This window comes from Lycium ferocissimum, chromosome 7, assembly GCF_029784015.1.
Source record: "Lycium ferocissimum isolate CSIRO_LF1 chromosome 7, AGI_CSIRO_Lferr_CH_V1, whole genome shotgun sequence".
NCBI classification, from domain to species: Eukaryota; Viridiplantae; Streptophyta; class Magnoliopsida; order Solanales; family Solanaceae; genus Lycium; species Lycium ferocissimum.
In genome coordinates this window covers 31,274,109-31,296,780 of record NC_081348.1, presented here as the reverse complement: position 1 = coordinate 31,296,780, position 22,672 = coordinate 31,274,109, and the positions used below count along the sequence as shown (strand labels likewise).

At 33.4% G+C, this 22,672-nt stretch overlaps 2 protein-coding genes across 2 annotated transcripts; both read right to left on the bottom strand.

The window, feature by feature from the left end:
- Positions 1 to 1,318: 1,318 nt before the first annotated feature.
- On the bottom strand, positions 1,319 to 2,786 carry LOC132064363 (nicotianamine synthase). Its single transcript, XM_059457312.1, has one exon. The coding sequence runs from the start codon at positions 2,610 to 2,612 to the stop codon at positions 1,659 to 1,661; it is 954 nt and encodes a 317-aa protein (XP_059313295.1). The 5' UTR covers positions 2,613 to 2,786; the 3' UTR covers positions 1,319 to 1,658.
- Positions 2,787 to 17,198: 14,412 nt separating this feature from the next.
- Positions 17,199 to 22,104, bottom strand: LOC132064362 (uncharacterized). The gene is made up of 2 exons (XM_059457311.1): positions 21,943 to 22,104; positions 17,199 to 18,217 (listed from the first exon to the last, which is right to left on the bottom strand). The coding sequence occupies exons 1-2, from the start codon at positions 22,007 to 22,009 to the stop codon at positions 17,478 to 17,480; spliced, it is 807 nt and encodes a 268-aa protein (XP_059313294.1). The 5' UTR covers positions 22,010 to 22,104; the 3' UTR covers positions 17,199 to 17,477.
- Positions 22,105 to 22,672: the final 568 nt, after the last annotated feature.

Below are 22,672 nucleotides of genomic sequence, written 5' to 3'. Positions count from 1 at the left end.
GACGGATCATGGTCGCTTATTTTTTTTCACAAAAATGCGCGAAAAAATATAATTATTTGTTATATTATTTTCTAAAATAAACCGATGGAGCCCGTTGGTTTTTTATTTTTATTTTTTATTTTTTTATAAAAAACCGATGGAGACGGAGTCCGTCAGTTTTTAGAGCGAAAAAACAGTATAAATTAAATCAATGTAAGTATATGAACAAAAAATATCAGTGGTCTAGTGATAAAGCCCTTTAGTGCCAAGGAACATACCTGGGTTTGACTTCAAGTTCCTACATTTCATTCTTTAATTTTCAAAAAAAAAAAAAAAAATCGACGTGAGACCGTCAGTTTTTTAAATTTTTTTTTTTTTAACAAAATCGACGGATTGGGTCGGTTTTAACCGACGCAGTCCGCAATTACGAAACACGAGAGAGAACTTGAGGAAAAAAGCTGAGGTTAAAGAATGAACTTGAGGAAAAAGAAGCAGGGAGAGAGAAATATAGGTCGGAGGAATGGTTTAACGATTAATCTCACTAAGGTTTATAAGTTTGTACGCTGTTTGTATAAAAAAATAGATGGAGACCAAATTTGATAAGTTTTTGGATAGTTAAAGGACTAAAACCGGTAAGTATATAGTTAAGAGACCATTTTAGACCTATTCCCATAGATAAGGGACTATTTATGGCCTTTTCTCGTGCAAGTTTGCATAAACATGTACTATTCCCTCCGTTTCAATTTATGAACTCAATTGATTAAGACATTTAAGAAAGAGTGAAGACTTTTGAAACTTGTGGTTCAAAATAAGTCTTGAATATTTATGTGGCTGTAAATCATTTCATAAAGTGAATTCGTATCCAAATTAGGAAAAATGTCATTCATTTTGGCACGGACTAAAAAGGAAATAGGTCCACATAAATTAGGAAAGAGGTCATTCATTGTAGTATTTAAATAAAGGAAGTGAAAGAAAAAGATTTTGCTCGAAATCTATAGTTCTATTTTACAGGTGATATCTGGGATATAGTTTGGCTTTTATATGTTTTACCTTTTTTTTTTTTTTTTTTTTTTTTAGTTTCTTCACGAGCTGGTAGGGGTGGAGGATTTTGAATAGAAAATTACTTGAAGCAAATAGCTAAAGAAATGATGACACAAAAGTTTACAGTCTAGTGATATTGATGTGAATCTCCCACAGAGCAAGATGTATGGTTCAATTCCTTATCTTCTTCCTCGATTCCTTCGCCTTTTCTGATCCTCCAATGTAATAGAAAAAAGGAAAACATTATTGAGCAAAACAAGATTGGGAAGGGAATCAACAAGATTTTTGCCAAAGGGCATTTGCACAAAACATCTTATGGTTGTATTCATATAGATAAATGTAAGATGATACATCCTTAATTACTAAGTGAAATTAACAAAGGCCTCACAGGGTCATGTCTTTTTTCTTGAAGTTGAGACAAAGGGACACACAAATGGGACACACTTGATTAGCTAGGCGATCAAACAGTTAGGGGATACAAGAAAGTACTACTAACAACAAAAAAAAAAAACAGAAATGATAGTACTCCAGATCTATCTATGAGGGACATCATATATTAATCAACCCATAAATCAGACCATTAATTAAAAGCACACATGCTAGCAGCATAGACAATTATATTCTTCAAGCGACAAGTTTTACTCCTCCAGTGCGAATTCCTCAATCAAGTTCATCTTGTTGAGTGGATTGAAGGCATGAATTTCAGCACAAGCACATTTGCTTGGTAGCACATAGGAACCCAATCCATCAAGTGGCTGAACACATGGCAATGGCAACTTACGCGCTATAATCACAGAATTAATCACCTCATCCGTTGGATGGTACACCGAAAGCACCTCAAATCCTCGTAGATCACGAGGATCGAGAACAGGATACAGAAAAGCGCGCGCACCATGTGCACTCCTGAGCATCAGGGTTGCCCCTGGAGCCATATACTTAGCCAAATGATCAACAACCTTAACTTTGTCTTCCTTATCCATACCAACCAACGCGGCCAAGAAGACTACGTCGTAGTCCTTCAGGGCGCACGTGACATCCATGATGTCCGTCGTGTGGAAAGTCATCCGCTCGGACAAGTCAGGATCGGCTGCCACAAGGGCGGCCGCCATTGAATTAGCACCAACATCAATGTCATAGTTGTGGAAGTAGGTGGTAGTAAGATGTTTAGTAGCCAAAACAAGAGAGGTAAGTGGCATAGGGCCTGATCCAATAAAGGCAATTTTGTTTGGGGTTTTATTAGTGTTTCTAGCAAGGATGTTGAACTCAAGCAAGCTGAGTTTGATGTAATTGTCAAAATAAGGGAAAATGTCAAGATGGTCCAGGGGGTTTTCAAAAGAGCCAAGAATTTTTGAAAAGTGACTCTCTAAAAGGCCTTCAGCTTCCCCACATATCTTAATGAGCTGAGACCTGATTTCTTGAATTTTTGGGCATAGTTTTGAAACATCAATGGGATTAGGGGGCATGCACGTGTGCACAAGGTCTGTAAACAGCATGTTGACATCTTTGGAAGGGCTAAGGTTCTCCAATCTCGAGATTTGGTCATATAATTCACACACTTTTTGTACTACTGGATTGCTGTTTGGGCACACCATGTCGACACTATGATGAAATTGGCAAAGAATTTGGGAAGACCAGTGTGTTTTGAACAAAGTTAAAATAGCTAGAAATTCCCCTTGGAATTATAAAAAACAATGAGAATTGTTGTAAATTTTTTATTTTTTTGAAGTTGGGACTTTGGAGGAAACACTCAATAATCTGATGCTTATGAAGCCTCCACAGGTCACTATTTATCGAGGGATTTTTGGGGGACCCACATACACAAAAAGGAGGGGGGTGGGGTGGCGTGGGGGATGATTTGTTGCATCGTTCATTGTTAGAGATTTTTATATAATTTAATTGATTTGAAAGAATATGATGAAATGTTGTGCTTTGTTTTCTTATCTTACTGGTTAATCACTTGCCACATTTCAACTTAATCACCAGTAGAATCAATTCTCAGGTGATTTCTTTAACAAACTAAATCATTTGTAGATATTGGTAGTGTAACTCATTTTTATACTATTACTTAAATGTGTGAGGTAATTTGTTTTATTTTTAAGAGCCTAATTTACATTATTTTTTTGTCTTGTATATATCTATGGTATGATTTTCTTTCAACATATATGTAAGATTATTAGATTAACAACAACTAGACGCAATACTATATAGTTCTATAATTAGGAATGTCAAACATTTAAGTACTGCAATTAAGTAGTAAATTACTCAATAAAAAGGTAGTAGGTTGATTAATCAACAAGATCATAGATTTAAAACATGAACTTCATTTAAATTTTAAAATTACTAGCAACTTGTTTTGTAGTACTTCTTTGGACTTTTGTTGTGTTTCTAGTTTTGCATTTGTACGAAAACCCTAATGTTTACGGTTAGTAAGTTAGGCTTTGCTGGACCACAACCGAGTAGTTTTCTTGGGACTTGGAACAAAATCTCAAACTTACAATCCCAATGCCCAGGCATATAACATCTATTGCTCCTTGCTATTCTTAATAAGTTAATTAAAAATGACTTCTAATCGTAACTCCTTTATTTAACAATCTTGTGCTCCATAATGGAAGTAATTAAGGAAAATCCATCCAACATATCATAGCTTCCGAGGGTAAATTTATCTGCACCAGTTATTTACATTAAGTCAATATATACAATTATTACTTAATCATGATTGATTATTTTTTCACTTTGCAACTCACTAAATCATGATAAATTACTAAGTTGTATTGATTTGATGTAAGCACACGATACAAATTAGTTTTTACTGCTTGAGTGTATGGTCTACTTTTTTTTTCTTTTTTCTTTTCTTTCTTCCTTAAGCACTTCAGAAGAACACTTTTCTCCGAAAACGCAAATCTTGTAAAAAACCATTTTTACACTAATTACGATGTGAAGAGCAGTAAGGAGTTCTTTTTTGAATGAATAATAAATGAAAATTAAGTTGCTTGGCATTGAGACGTGATAATTATAATGATACATGAACAGTAATAAATTAAAAAGAAACTCAGATCTCTCTTGTTTCCTCATTTCCTTGCTCAAATCAAAACGTCATGAATGACAAGGGGAACAATTTAATGAATTTAGAAGAAGGAAAAAACCTAGGAATATTGGGAAAATGGCATGGATAATGCAGTAAGAATCTAGTAATACACACCTAAATTAGTCAAAAGCGCCAAATATATAGGAAACCATTGATTTCAATATCAGAATCTCAAACTTCTTATGCTTTCCCACTTTAGATTGTCCACACCACGATCCCACTGCATGACCAAATTCAGTGCTTTAATTCTAAGCTATTTTTAATACCTTTTCTTTAATCCTCTCAATCCCAAATTGGTATTCCTATTGTATTTTTGAAAAATCAAACAGATTGGACTTTGACGCAGGTTCTAAGCATATTCTTCTGTTGTTTCGTAACAAGAAAAAAATGTAGTAAGTTATTTTAATTCCGATACGATTTATGAAAAAGTACTACCTCAGGCTCATCCATCTGTTTTTGTATGCCTTTGCAGTTTGCACATCCTTAAAAAATGTTAAGATTAATGTTTCAATTAAGTTTAAAACACTTCATCTGATAAAAGTTTTTCCAAACTAAATGAATGTGAATTTGAAGATACATTCATCATTTAGTATTTTACGTTTTAGGTTCTTGAAAGTTACATAAAAGTTACATGTATTTTAAGAAAAACTCATGAACCTATTATAAATTCTATTTAATGAAAACTTTTATGTTATGTAATTTTTATCTTATAAATAGTGTTTCATTCTTTTGAAAAATGCAAGCACTTCAAGAAACAATTTCTCCTAAAAACTTTTGAGAGACATTGATCAAAAGGTGAAATTACAAATTCAAAAATAGAAGAGCAACGTTCTTGAATGCTACTTATTGTGTGGCTTAGTTGAATCCCGAAGATAGAGTTGTCATTTGTTCTTCCGTTTGCTCGTGGGAGAGACTCCAACTATCTTCAAGAAAAGTCTTGACGTGCCTCTAAGCCAAGCAAGTCCTATTTTGAGTTTCTAGTATTATTATCATTTGTATTCTAACAATTTGATGATATTTCAGTTCCAGCAGTTGGAAGATATTACTATCCTTGTTCTAACAAAAAATTCTCCCTCCGTCCCAATTTAAGTGTTTTAGTTTGATTGAGCACAAAGTTTAAGGATAAAAGGAGATTTTTGAATCTTGTGGTCCTAAATCAGATGTGTATAATAATGTACTAAAATTTCATTTGAATCTTGTGGTTTTAAACTGTCATGTAAGATGTTTGAATTGTCAACTTATTAAATATGAAAGAAACATTCTTTTTGGGACAGACCAAAAAGGAAAATAAGACACTTGGACCCATTTGTCCATGAAATTTTTTCACTTTTTTCAAAAAAATTATTTCATTTTATTTGGAAATCAACGTTTGGGCATGAAAATTCCAATTTCCTATACATTTTGAAGTTGTATTTGGAATTTGAAAAACACCTAAAACTTTGTTTTCACTGTTCTTCACTTTATTCACTTTCAATACAATTAAACAACCAAATATTCTTTGCAAAAATTATAACCAAACACAACTCCATCTTCAACTCCAACTTTAAAATTCCAAATAAAGTGAAAAATATTTGATTTTCATGGCCAAACGCCTACTTAAAATGAGACGGAGGAAGTACTATATTTAGTAGCCTTTAATTATAGTATTTTTAGACTACCCTTTATTTCTTCTCAAGCATTTCCCTTGATTAATACTCCAGTATAATAGAAAGAAAAAAAAATAGAGGAGCAAAATTTGTTATTTTTCTGAAACGTCAGATAATTTGAAACGAATTCAGTTCTTTTGGGTAAAAATCATCTGCACCGATATTTACACCAGCTGAATAAAAGAATACCATGTGTTGGAACATCTACATTTGTCAGAACTAAGACTAATAGTTGGGACCATTGAGAGTATGAATATTTTTAATTTTTAAAACAAAAATTGACTTGTGTATGATCTAAATTAGAGTTGAATCAAAACTGCCTTTCAAAACCATTGTCGAAGGAAGGCAGTATTTGTTATGTTCAATATCGAATGGACTGCCTCTATGGCATATTTTGGTTTCACACCAAGTCTTGAAATTAAATATGAAGATAATGTAAGACCTATAGAAACTGTCAATTTTTCTTGTAACCTTGCGTGCAAGCATTTGGGTCCCTAATCTATCTCAGCGATTTTCCACATATGTATAAGGTGCCCACAATAGACAAGATTTTACGTTGCAAAGTTTTAGCTACACATCTTTTTTCGAATTTGTTTTAAGTATTCATTAAGTCGCTTTCATACTTCTTTAAAATCTTAAAAACTTCTTTCTCGTTTTTTTTTTGTTGGGAAATACATCAATTCACATGACACGTTATTAATCATAATAAGCATTAATGATAATAAGCATTATTTCTAGAATTGCTACCTTTTTTTAAACAATTACACTGCAATATGATCAGCTTGTAGTTTCTCAAGTGGCCATTTAAAATACCAAGGTGGAACTTTAAGAAAAATTACGTCTCCATCAATTACTTCTGTCTTGTCAAGAAAATAAGAAGAGTTCCATTTTTGTTTTTTCCCCCACTTTTTATAGTAGCGGATTTTTGCGACTTTCTCTATTTATTTTACGTGATACTATTACTATAATTTTTCTTTGATTAAATTTTTTTCTAAAGCTCTTGAATCTTGATTTATCAAGCATGTTAACGTAAATAGTACTTTTCATGCTATTCTCAAACATATAAGTTTTATCTCAAAAAAATTGACAAATGTGTGTTTTGCTGTTCTAACATTGAATGGAAATAACCAATAAAAGGAGAGTTAATTTTCTGCATGGCACACAATAGCAAGCAAATTATAGTTGAAAAATAAAATTAGGAAAAACAAAGAAGAACAGTAGGAGTGTAGCTCCGACACTGATACTTAAGTGAAAAGTTGAACAATATTTTAATATACCTCCATGTGCTGCAACAAACGAACAGCATTAGCCCTTCATAGTGCCCTATGAAATTACCAGCACTATATGGCATACTACTGCCATTTTAGAGTCATTGTGACAACACCTCGAAGCAAATAATTCACTCACGGTAAAAAAGAGTCATTGAGTATCAAGCCAATATGTGTATGACACGTATTTGCACATATAATTTTCTCGAATAACCATAATTAATTAATATGTATATATATTTCCACGCTTCTTCAAGGGCAGCGCCATGCGTCTCAAGGAGCGGGAAAAAAGAAAAAAGAGAAAATGTATTTATTTTTTATTCTTTTTAAAATGAGATTTTTATTTATTTTTTCTCTTCTTTTTAATTAGTGTTGAAAAATCTGCATAGAAGGCTCCATATTCATATTTGGTCAAATGATGTCATGTACGTATTAGTCTTTCGTTATCCTTTTATTTTTATGCAGCTATACTATTAATTTAACAATTGGGATTGTACATTGTAGTCTTGATAAAAAAATATATAGTATATTTTTTCTTGGAGCGCCGACCTACGACTTTCTTTGTTACTAATTACATTCTATGAGTTCTTTGCGGCACTTACTATAATATTACTTGGGGATCCTAGCTCTAATAATTGATCGAAATGGTTCAAGGAACATGTTCTGGTGAATGTACAAAGAAAGTTTATTAGTAATTTATTTACTTAGCATTTTTGAAGATCTTATTTGGTGACAGTGTAACCAGTCATTTCAGCTAGCGTAAACTTTACAACCTTTATGATCTTTTAGATGTGTTTAACTTTTATAGGCTGGAAGTGTAATTTTTTTGAAACTATCTTTTTGTTTTTCACGCTATCCAGTCGAATAAAATGGATATATTCTTTGTCCCATTTTATATGAATTTAAGTGATTGAACACAAATTTAAGAAAGAATTTTTTTTTTCCTAGAAAAAAAAAAAAAAAAAAAGGTTGCGCTCAACTGTAAATTCATATCAGTAAGGGTTGGTTAAATGAGAGCTTAAATTAAATTATTTTTAATTAAAAAAAAAGTGTCATGTTTTTGGGATCGGTTGAAAAAAGAAAATTTTGTATATCTATTGCACTAACTGTGTAAATATTTATTTGTACTGTTAGTGAATATAAAATAAATTATTTTCAAAATATGTATATCGATTTGTTTAATATTGAGGTTTTTTTGTGGTGGGGGTGTTAGAAGGTGATAATTTTGTATAGTTACGTGTAACCTTCCTTAACGCAACCTAGTGATAGAATAACTTTAAGTTGACAACTAAGTTATGTAAGAATAATTAATCACTTGGTTCGACAAACACAAGAAAATGGAATAAGAATACCGTAAGGAAGAAGCAGAAATAAATATTACCAATTTACAGTATATCTTCTGAATTATGAGCTTAATTGTTCCATCAAACAAGAATGCATCTTATCCTATCATTGATTGTTCGTGTCACTTCATTGCACAAGAAATCGTAACATTACGACAAATACCATAGAAAATAAAAACAAAAGATAGATTGTTCCCTATTTGGACTTAGACAACTCGTTAATGATATTGCAAAGACTACTAAAGGATATGGTAGGATGGTTACGATTCGTCCGACAGCGGCGAAATTATGATTTGAATTTTATGAGTTCTATATTTTAAGGTAGGAAAATAAAAAATTAGCGATTGAGTTCTAAATTTAATTCTTGTATACATTTATTGAAATATTTAATACAAATATAAAATTTGGACTAAAATTATTGGGTTCAGCCGAACCGGTACATAATATACTAAGTCTTCTCATGTGTTCCCCTCTAACTAGATGTTTTAGGTTTGAGCCACGAGAATATAAAATTCTTTCGTAAGAACATTTTACCCTCTAAACTAAAATATAATGAGAGAATTATCCAATAGATGTTTTAGCGATGGGGTTTCCTTGTTACATTATTCTATAATATATTAAGTTAATGCTATGAGGAAAAAAGTAATGGCCTTTGTGAAGTTTGAATGGCCACCCCTTGGAGAACTACTCCGACAGGCTAATACTACTACAAAACCATAATGTTGACATTTCATGTCATTATATAAGAACCATTTTGTTACTTATTAATTCAACTTCCTTACGATGTGATGGTGCTTTTCTTTTTTTGCGTCTCCATCTTTTACTATCCCATTGCCTTTCCCCCCTCAACTTCAATGGTCCAAAACAGATATAGCCATTCACTTTTAGCCTTTTCTCTAGTGCTCAACACCAATAGGTTGCTTTGGTTCAGTTGGGACTTCCCTTTTCATTTATTTATTATTCCCTTCATCCTAATTTATATAATGGTGCCACCCAGTATTTGCGTGGTTATAAATCATTTCATTTAAGGTAAATATAGAAAAATGTCATTATTTTTGGGACTTACTAAAAAGGAAAGAAGAACAACATGCCCAAAGGTATTCTTAGAGATGATAATGCCGGAGGGTAGAGTGAACAGAGGCAACTTTATCCTACCCATGGATATGGATATAGATTGTTTACGAAATACCCTCGGCTCAAGTATCACACAAAGCAGTTTGAAACAGAAGATACATAAGTAAATAGGCATAGCAAATAATTGAGAGAGCGTAACATAGCTTTCAAAGCAAAATAATATGATAACCAAAGCACAAGAAATAACAGGTAGTAATAGAAATATATCATTACTAAAAATAAAAGAGTGTCATATAAATTACGATGAAAGTGGTATATTATGCAGACATTTTTTTTTTTTTTTTGAATAAAACTAGTTGATCTCACTGTATCTTGACTACTCTATGTTAATATTGCAAAAGGAAAAGAAAGTACTATTTGAGTATTAAATGTTCATGCTAGTAACTCTCCTTAAAAACTTTGAAGTGCAACCATGTTGATGAAGAATATTGGAATAACTAAGAAAGAATGTGTATATAAAAACAAGTTGGGATATTTTGAACAAACAGAAAATATATAATTTCGGTGTGTTATAATGGTCAAGTTGGATCGGCTACAAATTGTTAAATCATTGGACCCTGTTTCACTCGTAATAAAGTAGAACTAATGCGACAACTCGACATTGAATTTGATTTCACTTTTCATCTTTGTGCTACTCTCTTTTTTAGTCACACTTTGGAGAGCTTGTCTCATTCTCCTAAAAGAAATTCTTCTTCTTTTTACTTCTTTAAAAAGTTTTTTGGTAACAGTGAATATATTTTTCGACAAACGTAAGCTTGAACTTTCCACATTAATGGAGCCTCTAAAAATAGAGGAAAGAGAGAAGCTCACTCTTATTTATTTTTTTTTTAAAAAAAAAAAAAGGGGGGGGGGGGGGGTGGCTAGGTTTTTTTTTTTTTTAAATACCTAAATAATGTGAAATGCATGAAGTTGACTTTAACATTCCAGTATAATGAACTTTTTAAATCATCATCAGTGTAATTTAAGATGATATAATAGGTTATTTATCTATCATTTATGCTAGATTGGCAATCGTTGATATTAAATATAGTTACTTGTAATTCTCTTTGAAGTGACCTGGTACATAAAACTTAATCTAGAATAATGGCCTAAAATTCACCAAATGTGACGGGGAAAGGCTGACGAGGATAGGGTCACAAAGGACTGACAAACTTCTAATCAAGCAAGCTATTAAAGAAGTGGTATACATGATATTTTAGACGATTTCCAAATTTTGAAATGAGAGAGTAGAAAATATATCACAAGTTCACACGGTACACACGCTTTTGGGCTCGATAATCACGTAGCCCAAATAACAAATTTGTGACAAAAAATTGCACGGATTCCCTTCACATGGACTGGTCTTTAATTTTTGCAAACCGGTGGTCTTTAATTTTTGGCCCTGCTTCTTATTTAATGAAAATTTATGGGCCAAAGTATCCTTATTCGCTGGCCTATGAAACCAGAGATTCGGGTTCGAACACTAACAGAGCCAAAAAAAAAAAAAATCGCAAGTCAAGATTCCATAACAAACTATGCCTATTTCGGGCAAAAGTTATGCCGTAAGGCATAGTTTTTATGTAGTTCCTTTTCCGGCATAGTTTTTGTACTATAACTTAATTTCTACAAAATTATGTCGGACAAGGCATGGTTCTATAAGATAACTTAATTTCTACAGAATTATGCCAGACAAGACATACTTTACATAGAAACTATACCTTAAGGCATAACTTTTGTCTGAATAGGCATAGTTTGCTATGAAATTTTGCCTTGCATTTTTTTTTTTTTTAAACTATTGGGGGTTCTGAACCTTAATTTAAGTGATATTTTACCACTTTTTTATTACTTAAAGTGGTGAAGGACTAAAATTAAAGACCATTGATTTGAGGGACCAAAAATTAAAGACCACCCCTAAAAAGAGGGTCAATCGTACGAAGTCGCCCAATTTGTGAAATTTGTTAGGCCCAAACATATAACATGCATCATGGGCTTGGGTCAAGACACTAAAGCCGTTTGGATTGGGCATAAAGTTGCCGCATATTTCGTTTTCGCTTTTTTTGAGTGTTTGGTGGCTTAACAAAAAGTCGTTTTGTCTTAAAATAAGTTTAAAAAAATAATTGGACCCATTTAACTTTAGTTTATCTAAAGCGACTTTAAAAGCCAAAAAAAATAAGTTGGACTACCCCACAACTTATTTTTTACTTATGTTCTAAACAGCTTTAAGCCTATAAGCCAATCCAAACGGGCTCTAACACTCTCTCTCTCTCTCTCTCTCTCTTAAATTGTCTTTATTTTTTTTATTTTTATTTTCTGTTGCGCTCCTTGAGTTTGCTCTATTTATAATTCGATTCCTATTGCCTTATTATTGCACAAATTAAAAACTCGGCCAGGAGACAAGAAATAGATAAATAAATAAAAAGCTAGTAATCTGTTCTACTCCCTATCTTGGCGTCATTCTTTTCATTATTTTTTCTATTAATATTTCTATTTCAATTGATTCTAGAGAGTTCGTAGACTTGAAGCAATCTCTATATTCTACGCAAGTTGGCATAAAAATCAAAATAAATGATAACGAAAGAATCTGTATATCCAAATTGCATAATTGAAAAGTGAAGCATTATAAACCAGAAGAAGAAATCAATAGGGGGATAAATCAATAATAGCATGTTCTTAGGCTGCAATGAAAGTCAAAATGATAGGGTCCGTGGCTGCCACAAGACATCGCGTGTCAGATTCTCATATGTCTATTTCAGATTGTGACATTTAAAATGTTCTCTACAAAGCTCGCCGCATCATTTTTGTTGAATTATTTCTGTCGATTTTACAATTTTGAAAAAAGGAGAACATTTCTAGTGGAGTATATTTTTAGAAAATAAAGCTATTTTTAATACGATAGAAGATTAGCTGGACCCTGCCATAACTTCTGTGCACACGGTACATTGTGTCATTTTTTTATACTGTCGCGTTAAGTTGATCTAAAACTAGTAAATGTCTATGATAATATTAATTTGTTAACATAGAAAAATACATGTTGTAACCGTTAGAACGTCATATTGATGCAAAAAATGTAACGATTCAAGCTCATGGCACGTATTGTTTGTTTTGGCCCAATAAACCTCAAAGATTTATAGGCTACGCCATCATCGAGCCCAAAATCATGTGTACCATGTGAGCTTGTGTTATGTCTTAAAAATTAAAGCTCTTCACTTACCTCTTCTATTCCAACATAAGATTCACCTAAGGTGTGATGTTTACCCTTCTTTAAGGCTTGCCAGCCTAGCTAGAAGCCTGATAGTACTTCTCTTTGACCCGCCCTTGTCGGCATCTACACTCCGTCATGAGCGTCACCTAAAATTATTTAAACCATTTGTGTATATTAATAAAATTTTACGAAAAACAATTTGCTTAAATCATATGGAGGTTTTCACATGAAGATTACATTAAGGAATTCTTATATTAGACTAAAAGAAAATATAATGCATTTCGTAAGAAGATCAATTTAGAAATATGCTAGCTTTACCTTTTCGTGTGGCTTCTATAGTGATGGGGATGGTTAGCCGCTCATTTTGTCCAAGCAATAAGATTACGGTTCTATATTTCTTTATTCTTTTTCAGAAGTAGAAATTCTTTGTCTTGTTGTGTATTCTTTTTTATTTATCTTTTGAGAATTCGGCGCTTGCGTATTCTTCTGGTATAACTGTCAATTTATGTACATTTCAAATGAGAGATTAAAGTCATTCAATGAAGCAATAATTTCAAAGATTGGTGGAAACAAGAATTTCAAAGACTGATGGAAGCAAGAATTTCAAAGACTGATGGAAGCAAGTTTTTTTTTTTCCTTTTCTGTTTTGGGAAGGCTTGACGTATGGAAAGAGTCAAAGAGAGAAAGAAGAGATGCAAAGTAGAAACACATGTTCAATTTTCTGTTCTTGTATTGTATGAGGGATATTTTGCACGACAATTTTCTGTTTAGAATTTATATTGCACGACAGCTCAACGAAGTCCATATAGCAAAAATTACTATTGTAGTTATTTTTCGGTGTTTCTCATAATGATTTCTATTACACTGGGGGATTAAGAAAGGGAAAAGGATGGAGGAGGAGTGAAGGACAAAGTGAATTGAAAAAACACCGATTGTGTGATTGATTTCACAGTATCATTAGACCATAGGCGAATATATGGTATATTAAGAAGTCTACTAAATATGTATGAATATCAAACTTCGAATGTAATAACCGATAAGGTTTGTGCGTTCAATGACATCCCAAATCTTGAATTCGCATCTGCACTAGATTATAAGCCTAGTGGTTAGAGTATACGAGGAGTACTAGGTAATTTATCTAATAAGATCCTTTTATAGCTTTTCTATGCAATAATGAACTTTATCATGTAACATGAATTCTTTTAATTTTTTAAATTATATAGAGAGAAAGAAAATTACATGGTGGGAAATCAAATTCTCACCAATAAGTAAACGTACTTATCATCAAATTATGATTTATTTTTTTATTTTATTTTTAAAAAAGAAAATTGCATTAGTCGGGTCTTGTACTTGATGATAGTAGTGCGTCCATCAAACAAGAGGCGGAGCACAATATTGTCTACCAGCTTCTCGTACCGGTCAAGTAGGTTAATAACACAAGATTTTACCGTGGAAAACTCATTTTTCAAGGGATTAAAAACGACAACCTACCACGTAGGATTTCACTTCACTACACTGAGCAACTTCAGATTACAACTTCTTGTAATCTAGGAGTCAACTTCTTGTAATCTAGGAGTTTAACTCACATAAATCCCTCACCCTTACAATACACCTATTGTAAGCAGCAACTCTTGACTACCCTTAGCCAAGCACACAATCACGTTGACTAACTCTAGCCAAACCAACTAATAAACTTGACTAACTCTAGCCAAGGGTACCATTCAATAGATTGAATAGGTAAACTGTCTAACAACTACTGAGAATTTAAGCTACCTACAACAACTTTTTGAAAGAAGAGTAGGTTTACAGTTTAAAGAACAAATGAACAAAGACTCACAACAAAGAAGATAGACAAATCCGGTGTACGTATCAGACGTTCTTCACCAGAAGTGGCTTTGTTCTTCGAGGAGCACTTGAGAACTTGTGGCGGCAAGGTTTGCACAAGATGGTTTAGGTTTTCAAGCGATACCCAATATGTTGGAACAAGTTGTATATATATTGGGGAATATGTGGGTAAGATAGAGACTACTTAGCCCATGTTTGACTTAAGGCATGGGCCGCAACATTGTTGTACAATTATACAATTGGCGTAACAGTATCTTTTCTATTGTTGTGATTTGTCATTTAAGTACAAAAAAGGACAGATAGACGAATTAATCGGTGTCTCTCTCTATTTCTTCAGCAATTTGACAATCATCAAAATATAGAACGTACTTTGTCTTATCAGTACCAAAGATGACTTGATTGAGGGTCAGTTCCACTTGTCGATGCTCAATTTGTTCAGGTTGATCCTTTGTAAATACCTTTTGCTCTTTGTCCAGCTATAGAATTAAGATTACAACAAACGATCTTTTCATTACTTGTTGAAATTGTTTTTCAATATATTCTTTTTTACTATTCTTCTGTACGTATCTCTAGCATAATTATTCTCCTTAAAGCTACCTTCCTTATTTCCTAACGAATAAATTCTACGATTAGCCATGGAAAATTAGTTAGTGGTTGTTCCATAACTTGACTAATTGACTAATCTGGACTATCAAATACAATAATTTTGTTTCCGAAGCACTGGATGAAAGAAAGTGGCAGTAATTTTCAAGAATGAGTGGCAGTAAGTTTCAAGAATGTGTTGATGAGCAGTTGCACAAAAAAGATGTAGTATTGCGGAAATATTCACATATTCTTCCTCATCTTGGTACCTCGGAATTCTATTTGATAATGGGTCATATTTTATCATAGTTTATTCTTCTAAGGCATTGGTCAGATCCGCGTATGCACAAATTTGGTTATGAATTAGGTCTGCTTTTTATTTTTATTCCCGGAATTATGAACCACTGTCGGGAATTTTTAAATCTGTTATTCTAATATTTGAAATTTGCTTATTTTTCTTTTATAGATTTAGCAATGATACATCATGATTCATGCCATATATTGACATGAATTTCTATTTAGCAACACTTGCAAAGCATATTTCTATAAAATCATGATTTAGGGCCTGTTTGGAAAGCCACCTGGTAATTGGAATTGGTGTAATTACTAGGGTAGTAATTCACCTAGTAATTCAGTGAAGTGTAAAATTATCGTAATTTTTACAAGCGGTGTCAAGTGTAATTACACGTTTAATTTAAAAATAAAATTTAATTATAAAAAATTTAAAATTAATATTGAAAAAATATTGCCTTTATAAATGATATTAAATTAGTTATTTAATAACACATTGTTTCTTGAAAATATATTAATTAATAATCATATATTTGTAACTAATATTGTAACAAAAATAATTGATATATATTTTTCAAATTAATATTTAATTTTAATTAATTATAAAACTTAAAAGAAGACTTTTTTTTGTGAGAACGTCATGGATTGGATGTTTGACAAAAAAAATAATATTAATAAATATAATGCCATAACATTATTCAAATGTTTGACATAAAAAATCCATCAAATGTAAGTAAAAAATAAACAACATGCAATGTGAAAGCAAATAACTTAAAATTGAAAATATAACCTAAATTCAAAATCCAAAAGAAAAAGTTCAACATAATACTCTTATGTCAAATTCCAACATTACATAAGTAAGTTCCAACGTAACTTAGTAAATAATTCAAAAGAAAGGAAAAATATAAGTCTATAACCTCATTCACCGAAATTCTACTTTAATCGTTATATGTCAATTTGTTAATAACTCATTCTTTCCAATATTAAGATGTGTAGTTTCAAATATTAGAATAATAACACGGTTATGCTAAATGAATAAAATAAAAATAAAAATACGAGCAATTACATGGAATCACAAGAAGTAAAGGTTGGGAATGAAAAAGAAAGAAAATGAAAAATAAATAATATAAAAAGAAAAATACATTTTTAAAAAATAAAAATAATAAAAAAGAAATTAAAATAATAGAAATAAAAAATATTAAAAATCAAAAAAATTAAAATAATAGAAATAAAATAAATTAAAAATAAAAATAAATTAAAGTAAAAAAATAAACAAACTAAAAAGTAACCGTAGTTACTGTAATTACACCCATTCATTCTCCCCCCCCCCCCCCCTTTGTAATTACACCGTCAATTACACCCAATTCCTACCTAATAATTCTTTCAAACAAATGCAGCAAGCCAGAATAATTACACTCAATTACACCCAAGATGGGTGGCTTTCCAAACAGGCCCTTAGAGAACTATACGCGTCATAATTCTTAAATTATCGTTTTTGGTGTCTACACGATGTAAGGTAAAGTTTTCCCCAGTTGGTACTCGAGGTTAATAGATCTTTGAGCCGGGCAACATTAAAGTCAAGGGAGAAGATAAGTCCAAGTCTACAATAGATAGTCCAAATGGCCATCATTTGCTTTCATAATTGACCAAAACCCAATTGCTAGAGATGTTAGTCAATCGTAGTTCTTATTTTATCCCACTTCCCGTTTTATCAGAGATGTGAACATGTTAGTAAAATGATGGGAAATGACTAACCGGCTGATATGAGTTCCTTCTGAACCATCTTCATCAAGATTCAAGATCTTGCTTTTAAAATCTAACAATAACCATTTATCATTTATCAAGAACAGGGATAATTCCTTCTGTCATCAGAAATACATCAAAAACTACACCAAATTCATTATGTGTGGGCTAAGCAATTCTACTATGGTGTGTCACTTTACAAGTCAATGGGATAAAACTTCCTATAACAGAATAAAATACAACCTCCACTCCTGTACAAATAGTGACAAAGCACAGGACAAATGATGTCTAATAATATAAAAAAAACCATGTATAAGACCAACGTGAAATTCATCCGATCTAAAATTCTTCGTGGACTTCGGGGTCCTCATAAGCAGGAGCTTCATAACTACTAGACTCTTCAGAAGCTTCAGAGCTTGTATATGTTGTTGATTCACCGTAATACGAGTCCTTGGGGACCTGGGAACTTTCAGCTATAGTTTCCTCGTAAAATTCATCAGACACCGTTCCATCGCCTTCTACTTCCTTTAGTTGGAGAAATTCAAGTAAATGATCCACTCCATTAACTAAATCATACACCATCAGTCCAACCTTTCCTCCAACCCAACTGCCCAACTCGCTCCCAACCAAGTAACCAAACCTACCCATGGACTGCTCCCCAAGATAGCCAACCCAATAGGCTCCAAACAAGGTACCTGAACCCCTCAATACCCCCTCAGTTGTTGTACCCCCAAGATAAAGTGCTTCAAAAAAGTCCCACCCTCCAGCAATAATCGGACCAACAATGCGCTTGGTTTTCCGCACAGCCAGTTTTGCAGCTTTTGCTCCTTCTTTCTGAGCTAGTTTAGCTGCCTCTTTTGCTGCCATGCCTTGTGATATAGCATCAGCCAGAGCCGTCTCGATTGCTGAGTTCCTTGCTCTCTCCACATGGGAAGATCTGATGTTATAAGAGTACAGCTTCACACCTTCCTTGACTAAACATGCTACACTTCCCGTACTTCCATCAAAACAGTGCAACCAAGTAAAATCCCCACTCTTTGATGCAGCCTCTTGACCAACCAACTCCCTGCATTTTTCAGCTGGAAAGCAACAAGATATTAGACAATTGATTGGAGTACATAAATAAGGTGGAACAGAATAAGCTAAGCACCAAATAATGGTGAATAGGACGGTTAACACTGAAGAAAACCCTTGTCCTTAAAAGTTGTGACGATGTCAATGATACAATTCTAAGCACACAATATTTAAAGAAAAGTGACTCAAAGTAGCTCCTAGATGAAACTGAAGCTGGCAGGGAAATACATGCAGATTATGAAGTATGAGCATAAAAGTATCCTGCGGCAATGAGTGCACAATATAACACCAAGATACAACGCAAAGTGATTGCCAAATCGAGAACGTAGTAACCTTCATTCCCTCCTACTTGAATGTATAGCACTACAACAAGAACCTCAGTTGAATGGTCAGTGCAGCAAATTATCAAGAAATAAATGGTAGACAACATATGTAAGATGCAACTATCCAGTAGCAAAGTTAATACTTTGCTACAACAAGAACCTCAGTTGAATGGTCAGCGCAGCAAATTATCAAGAAATAAATGGTAGACAACATATGCAAGATGCAACTATCCAGTAGCAAAGTTAATACTTCTAATTGGAGGGGATGGGGGAAAATGCTATAATGGATTAGCAAGAAAATCACAACAAATTAAAAAAAAAAAAAAAAAAAAAGGTAGAAACTTCAGAAAGAGATTGAATATTAATTTCCCAGTTAACGCCATGATACCTGAATTAACACTGTATAACGGTGTGGCTTAGAGGTCAATGAAGTGGGTGGAAGACCAAGAGGTCTTAGGTTCAAACCTCAGCGGCGGCGGAAACACTAGGTGATTTCTTCCCACTAGCCCAAGCCTTAGTGGATAGAGTTACCCAATACATGTGATGGTGGGAGGTAGCAGGTAAACGGTGAAATAGTCGAGGTGCGTCCAAACTAACCCGGACACCACCATTAAAACATTGTTTTGTATTACATAGGATCCTTGTAAATATGGTTACTTATTAGAGCAGGCTAACAATTCCTATATAAAGCATTGTGCATTGACTTCAATCATCAAGACAAGTGGTTTTTTCTCTTCTCATTTCTCTTTTCACATCTCTCTTTTTACGAGGTTCAACATTCCAATCTAGACATACGTGTTTCACAAATCACAGAGATATTTCTCACGCCTTATTTTAGAATGGTAGGCATAATATAGAGAAGTTAAAAAATTCATCCGCTGAGAGTTGTTAGCTTCACGACATATTAACCTCTCACTATCACTAAATCAGGAATCGGAAACATAGGATTTTCTGAAATAAACTGACTCATCTTCTTTCCTTTTTTCCAACCATAGATTGACACTCCCTAGTTTTTTGGTGAAGGATACTCCCTAGTTCAACCTCATCTTCTCACTTATCTCTTTATCTCATATCCCCTCCCCAGATAAAAAGAATCTAAAAGTTGTCACTTCATGTAATAGCCACCAGATTGAAACTCCTTATCGATCTTCTCACTTTTTCACTTTTTTGGGGAAAAATATCTTCTACACCAATCAATACACTTTGTCTCTAGCTTCTATCATCTTCCTACGAATAAGAACTTCAGTGATTCACCTTGTTTCTCAAAATTTAATCTCATGGTATTTCATAACAGAATATAATGTGGGATAGAAGGGATAGGAAAGGATATATCTCGTTAAGAGGATATTAGTCGACTAATCTATCAAGAACAGGAATTGTTGAATGTTAGTAAAGGATGCCAGATAGTTTAAACTGGTTGATATAGCCGACTGACAGTCATATACCATAATTTAAAAAGGTTAGCAGGCAGGAGGTCACAAATGTGGATGTTCTAGGCCCTATAAGAATTGGATTTCAATATGTTTATCAAACAAAAGAATTGGATTTCAAGACAAGTAGAGTACTTGTCTTCCCAGTAGAAGGATTTCTTTAAGAGAACTTCAATCTAGATACTCACTGGAAGAGTTGACAAGCCAATATGGAGGATCAACAGTGCCCTTTTATTTTACTTAACATTTTTTTTTTAACACGTATTTAGTTATGCATACATAGCTCACAGTACTTTCTTGGTAGCTGAACACAAAACTTCTTATATTTTGGTAAAAGAGAAAGTTCAGGTGAGATATTTATACTTTGATAGCTTGTTTGCTATTTGTGATTAAGCCACTCATTCACTTGTATATATTTTTTCCACACTGAGGGTACTGAATAAATGATAAGTATTTAAATTACCAAAAAGTTACTAAAATATATGTAATTCTTTTTGGCACCATCTTGGAGCACCTTTTTTTTTATTATAACTGTGGTGTCCGGGCCAGCTTGCGCGCACCTCGACTAATGACACAGGATACCTGCCACCTCCCACTAACAACAAGTACGAGGTAACTCTGTCCACGAAGGCTGGAACATATGGGAAGAAATCACTTAGTGTTTTGTCTCTGCTAGGAATTGAACATGAGACCTCATGGTGCTCAACCCATGTTCAACCCACTTCACTGACCACTAGGCCACACCCTTGGGTGCTTGGCGCATATTTAGTAAAATTATTTGATTTAATTAAAAAAGAAAAGGTGCAAGACATTACTTTTCCTGCATCCTCCATCTTTCTCTTATTTCTCACACAGTGTATTAGAGAAGAGTCCTCCCAACCCAACTCAACCCAAATATAATTTCCTTACTTTCTACCTTAAACGTAAAGAGAGAAATTCTGCAAGTGGATGGGAGGTTAAATAAAGAATTTGACTTTAAGCATGGTTGCAAGTTGCAAGAAAGAGTAGCCATCACTACTGTAAGAACCTAAGACATGATATGACACTGATAAAGAAAGTGTTTTCCACATTTATGAGCGTAGACTAAGCTTAAAAAAACCTGCACTTTGCCAAATTTGTTTCGATTTTGACAGATCATATGCAACTTTCTACATTCATGTCTCAGCCAATGAGCCCTAGATCTAACATTTTACACAGTGGTACAGGCAAAAACTGCTACCCTCTCAACTTCAAATTTTTTGTTGTAATTAAAACTACATTAGTTATAAAATCCTGTTATATTATATAGTATTTACCCCCAAATCTTTACAACCAATAATTAATGTGGAACGTGGTCTCCAAACAAACTAACAGAGTTTTCGGATCCAATTATCGAATTCTCCCTTATGCAAAGTTATCACCCAAACTATATGCCTGAGCACTCAAAGCATTGGACACAATGGACTGCCAAGTTTATGATTTAGAGTCTAATACTTTTGTTCTCTACCTCCAAGATCACAAGATCCCTTCTAGCGGACAACTGTCCATGTACATTTTACAGACACACACTGTCATCTTCCGTACAAGTAGAAAATCCCATATATTATGAGCCATCATTACTAGCCTTACAAAACTTGTAGACATATCAAGCATTATTATCAAATATTGACCTTGCATATATCTAACAAAACACAACGAGATTTCTCATGGATCTATACAGAAAATAAGAAGTTGATCTTCCATTTACCTAAATAGAGATGAAATTTTGATATCATTTATCGCCCGGGCAGTCAACATAGTGAGCCTAAAATAACACAGTGAGTCATAACAAACTAAAAGCGAAGTAGTCGAAAAGGTAAAACGCATGGATTCGTTAGACCCATACAAATAATCTTCAATAGTCAACATCAAGCCCCTCAATTGGACAAATACTTCCAAAATCAATAGCAATTAAACCCTTTTCAAATTGAGTCAATCAAAGAAAAAGGGGTTACTTACCGGTGAGGCTGAGAACAAGGAGGCCAATGAGAAAGAGAAGAACTTGAACTCTCTTTTTCTCAATCATTGAACTTAAATTAAGTATAAAAGCGAATCTAAGAAGATTGGAACGATGGATCTACAGCAGTTAAAGTATGTTATGTATAAACCTTGACTCAAAAGACAAAGAACAAATGAATATTGCAAATAGTCGCCGTTAAATTTATTTATTTATTTATTGATTTTATTTTCAGTTCGTTGATTAAGCGGGAGATGAAAAAGTGCCGGAACTAACTTGGAAAAACCGAACGGTATAGGTTAAACCAAATTTATTTGGGTCATTTGTTCACAGATTAATTATTACTGTAGGAGATTATACTAATAGATTATAATATAAATTATTACTCCTGTATACGGTAAAAACCGGACAACGTTTGTCCGGTGAGAACCGGGGAAAATAAAGGAAAGAAGGCAAACAGTAGCGCTTGAGCTGAAGAAGCTTTGATTAAAGTCGTCGTCGTGCCGGTTCGACCGTAGTAATTGGTCGATATCTCCATGATTAAAAGGTCGGCCCTTTTGTCGGTTCAAACATATTGAATCGGTCGTGGCGTTAGTCCGCTTTCTTCTTGTCCATTCGGATCGTGGCGTTGGTGGGATAATCGATTATTTGTCCGTCACGTATGGTAATCTTGTTGCCACCCGCCTCTGACAGTCGTACGGGTGTCAGACCGTACGACCTAACCTTATCCAT

Excerpts from the sequence above, each read along its gene's own strand:
- LOC132064363 (XM_059457312.1), bottom strand. The coding sequence starts at position 2,612 with ATGGTGTGCCCAAACAGCAATCCAGTAGTACAAAAAGTGTGTGAATTA.
- LOC132064362 (XM_059457311.1), bottom strand. The coding sequence starts at position 22,009 with ATGATTGAGAAAAAGAGAGTTCAAGTTCTTCTCTTTCTCATTGGCCTC. Across the intron at positions 18,218-21,942 it reads CCTTGTTCTCAGCCTCACCG|CTGAAAAATGCAGGGAGTTG; the intron begins GTAAGTAACCCC and ends GTTGCTTTCCAG.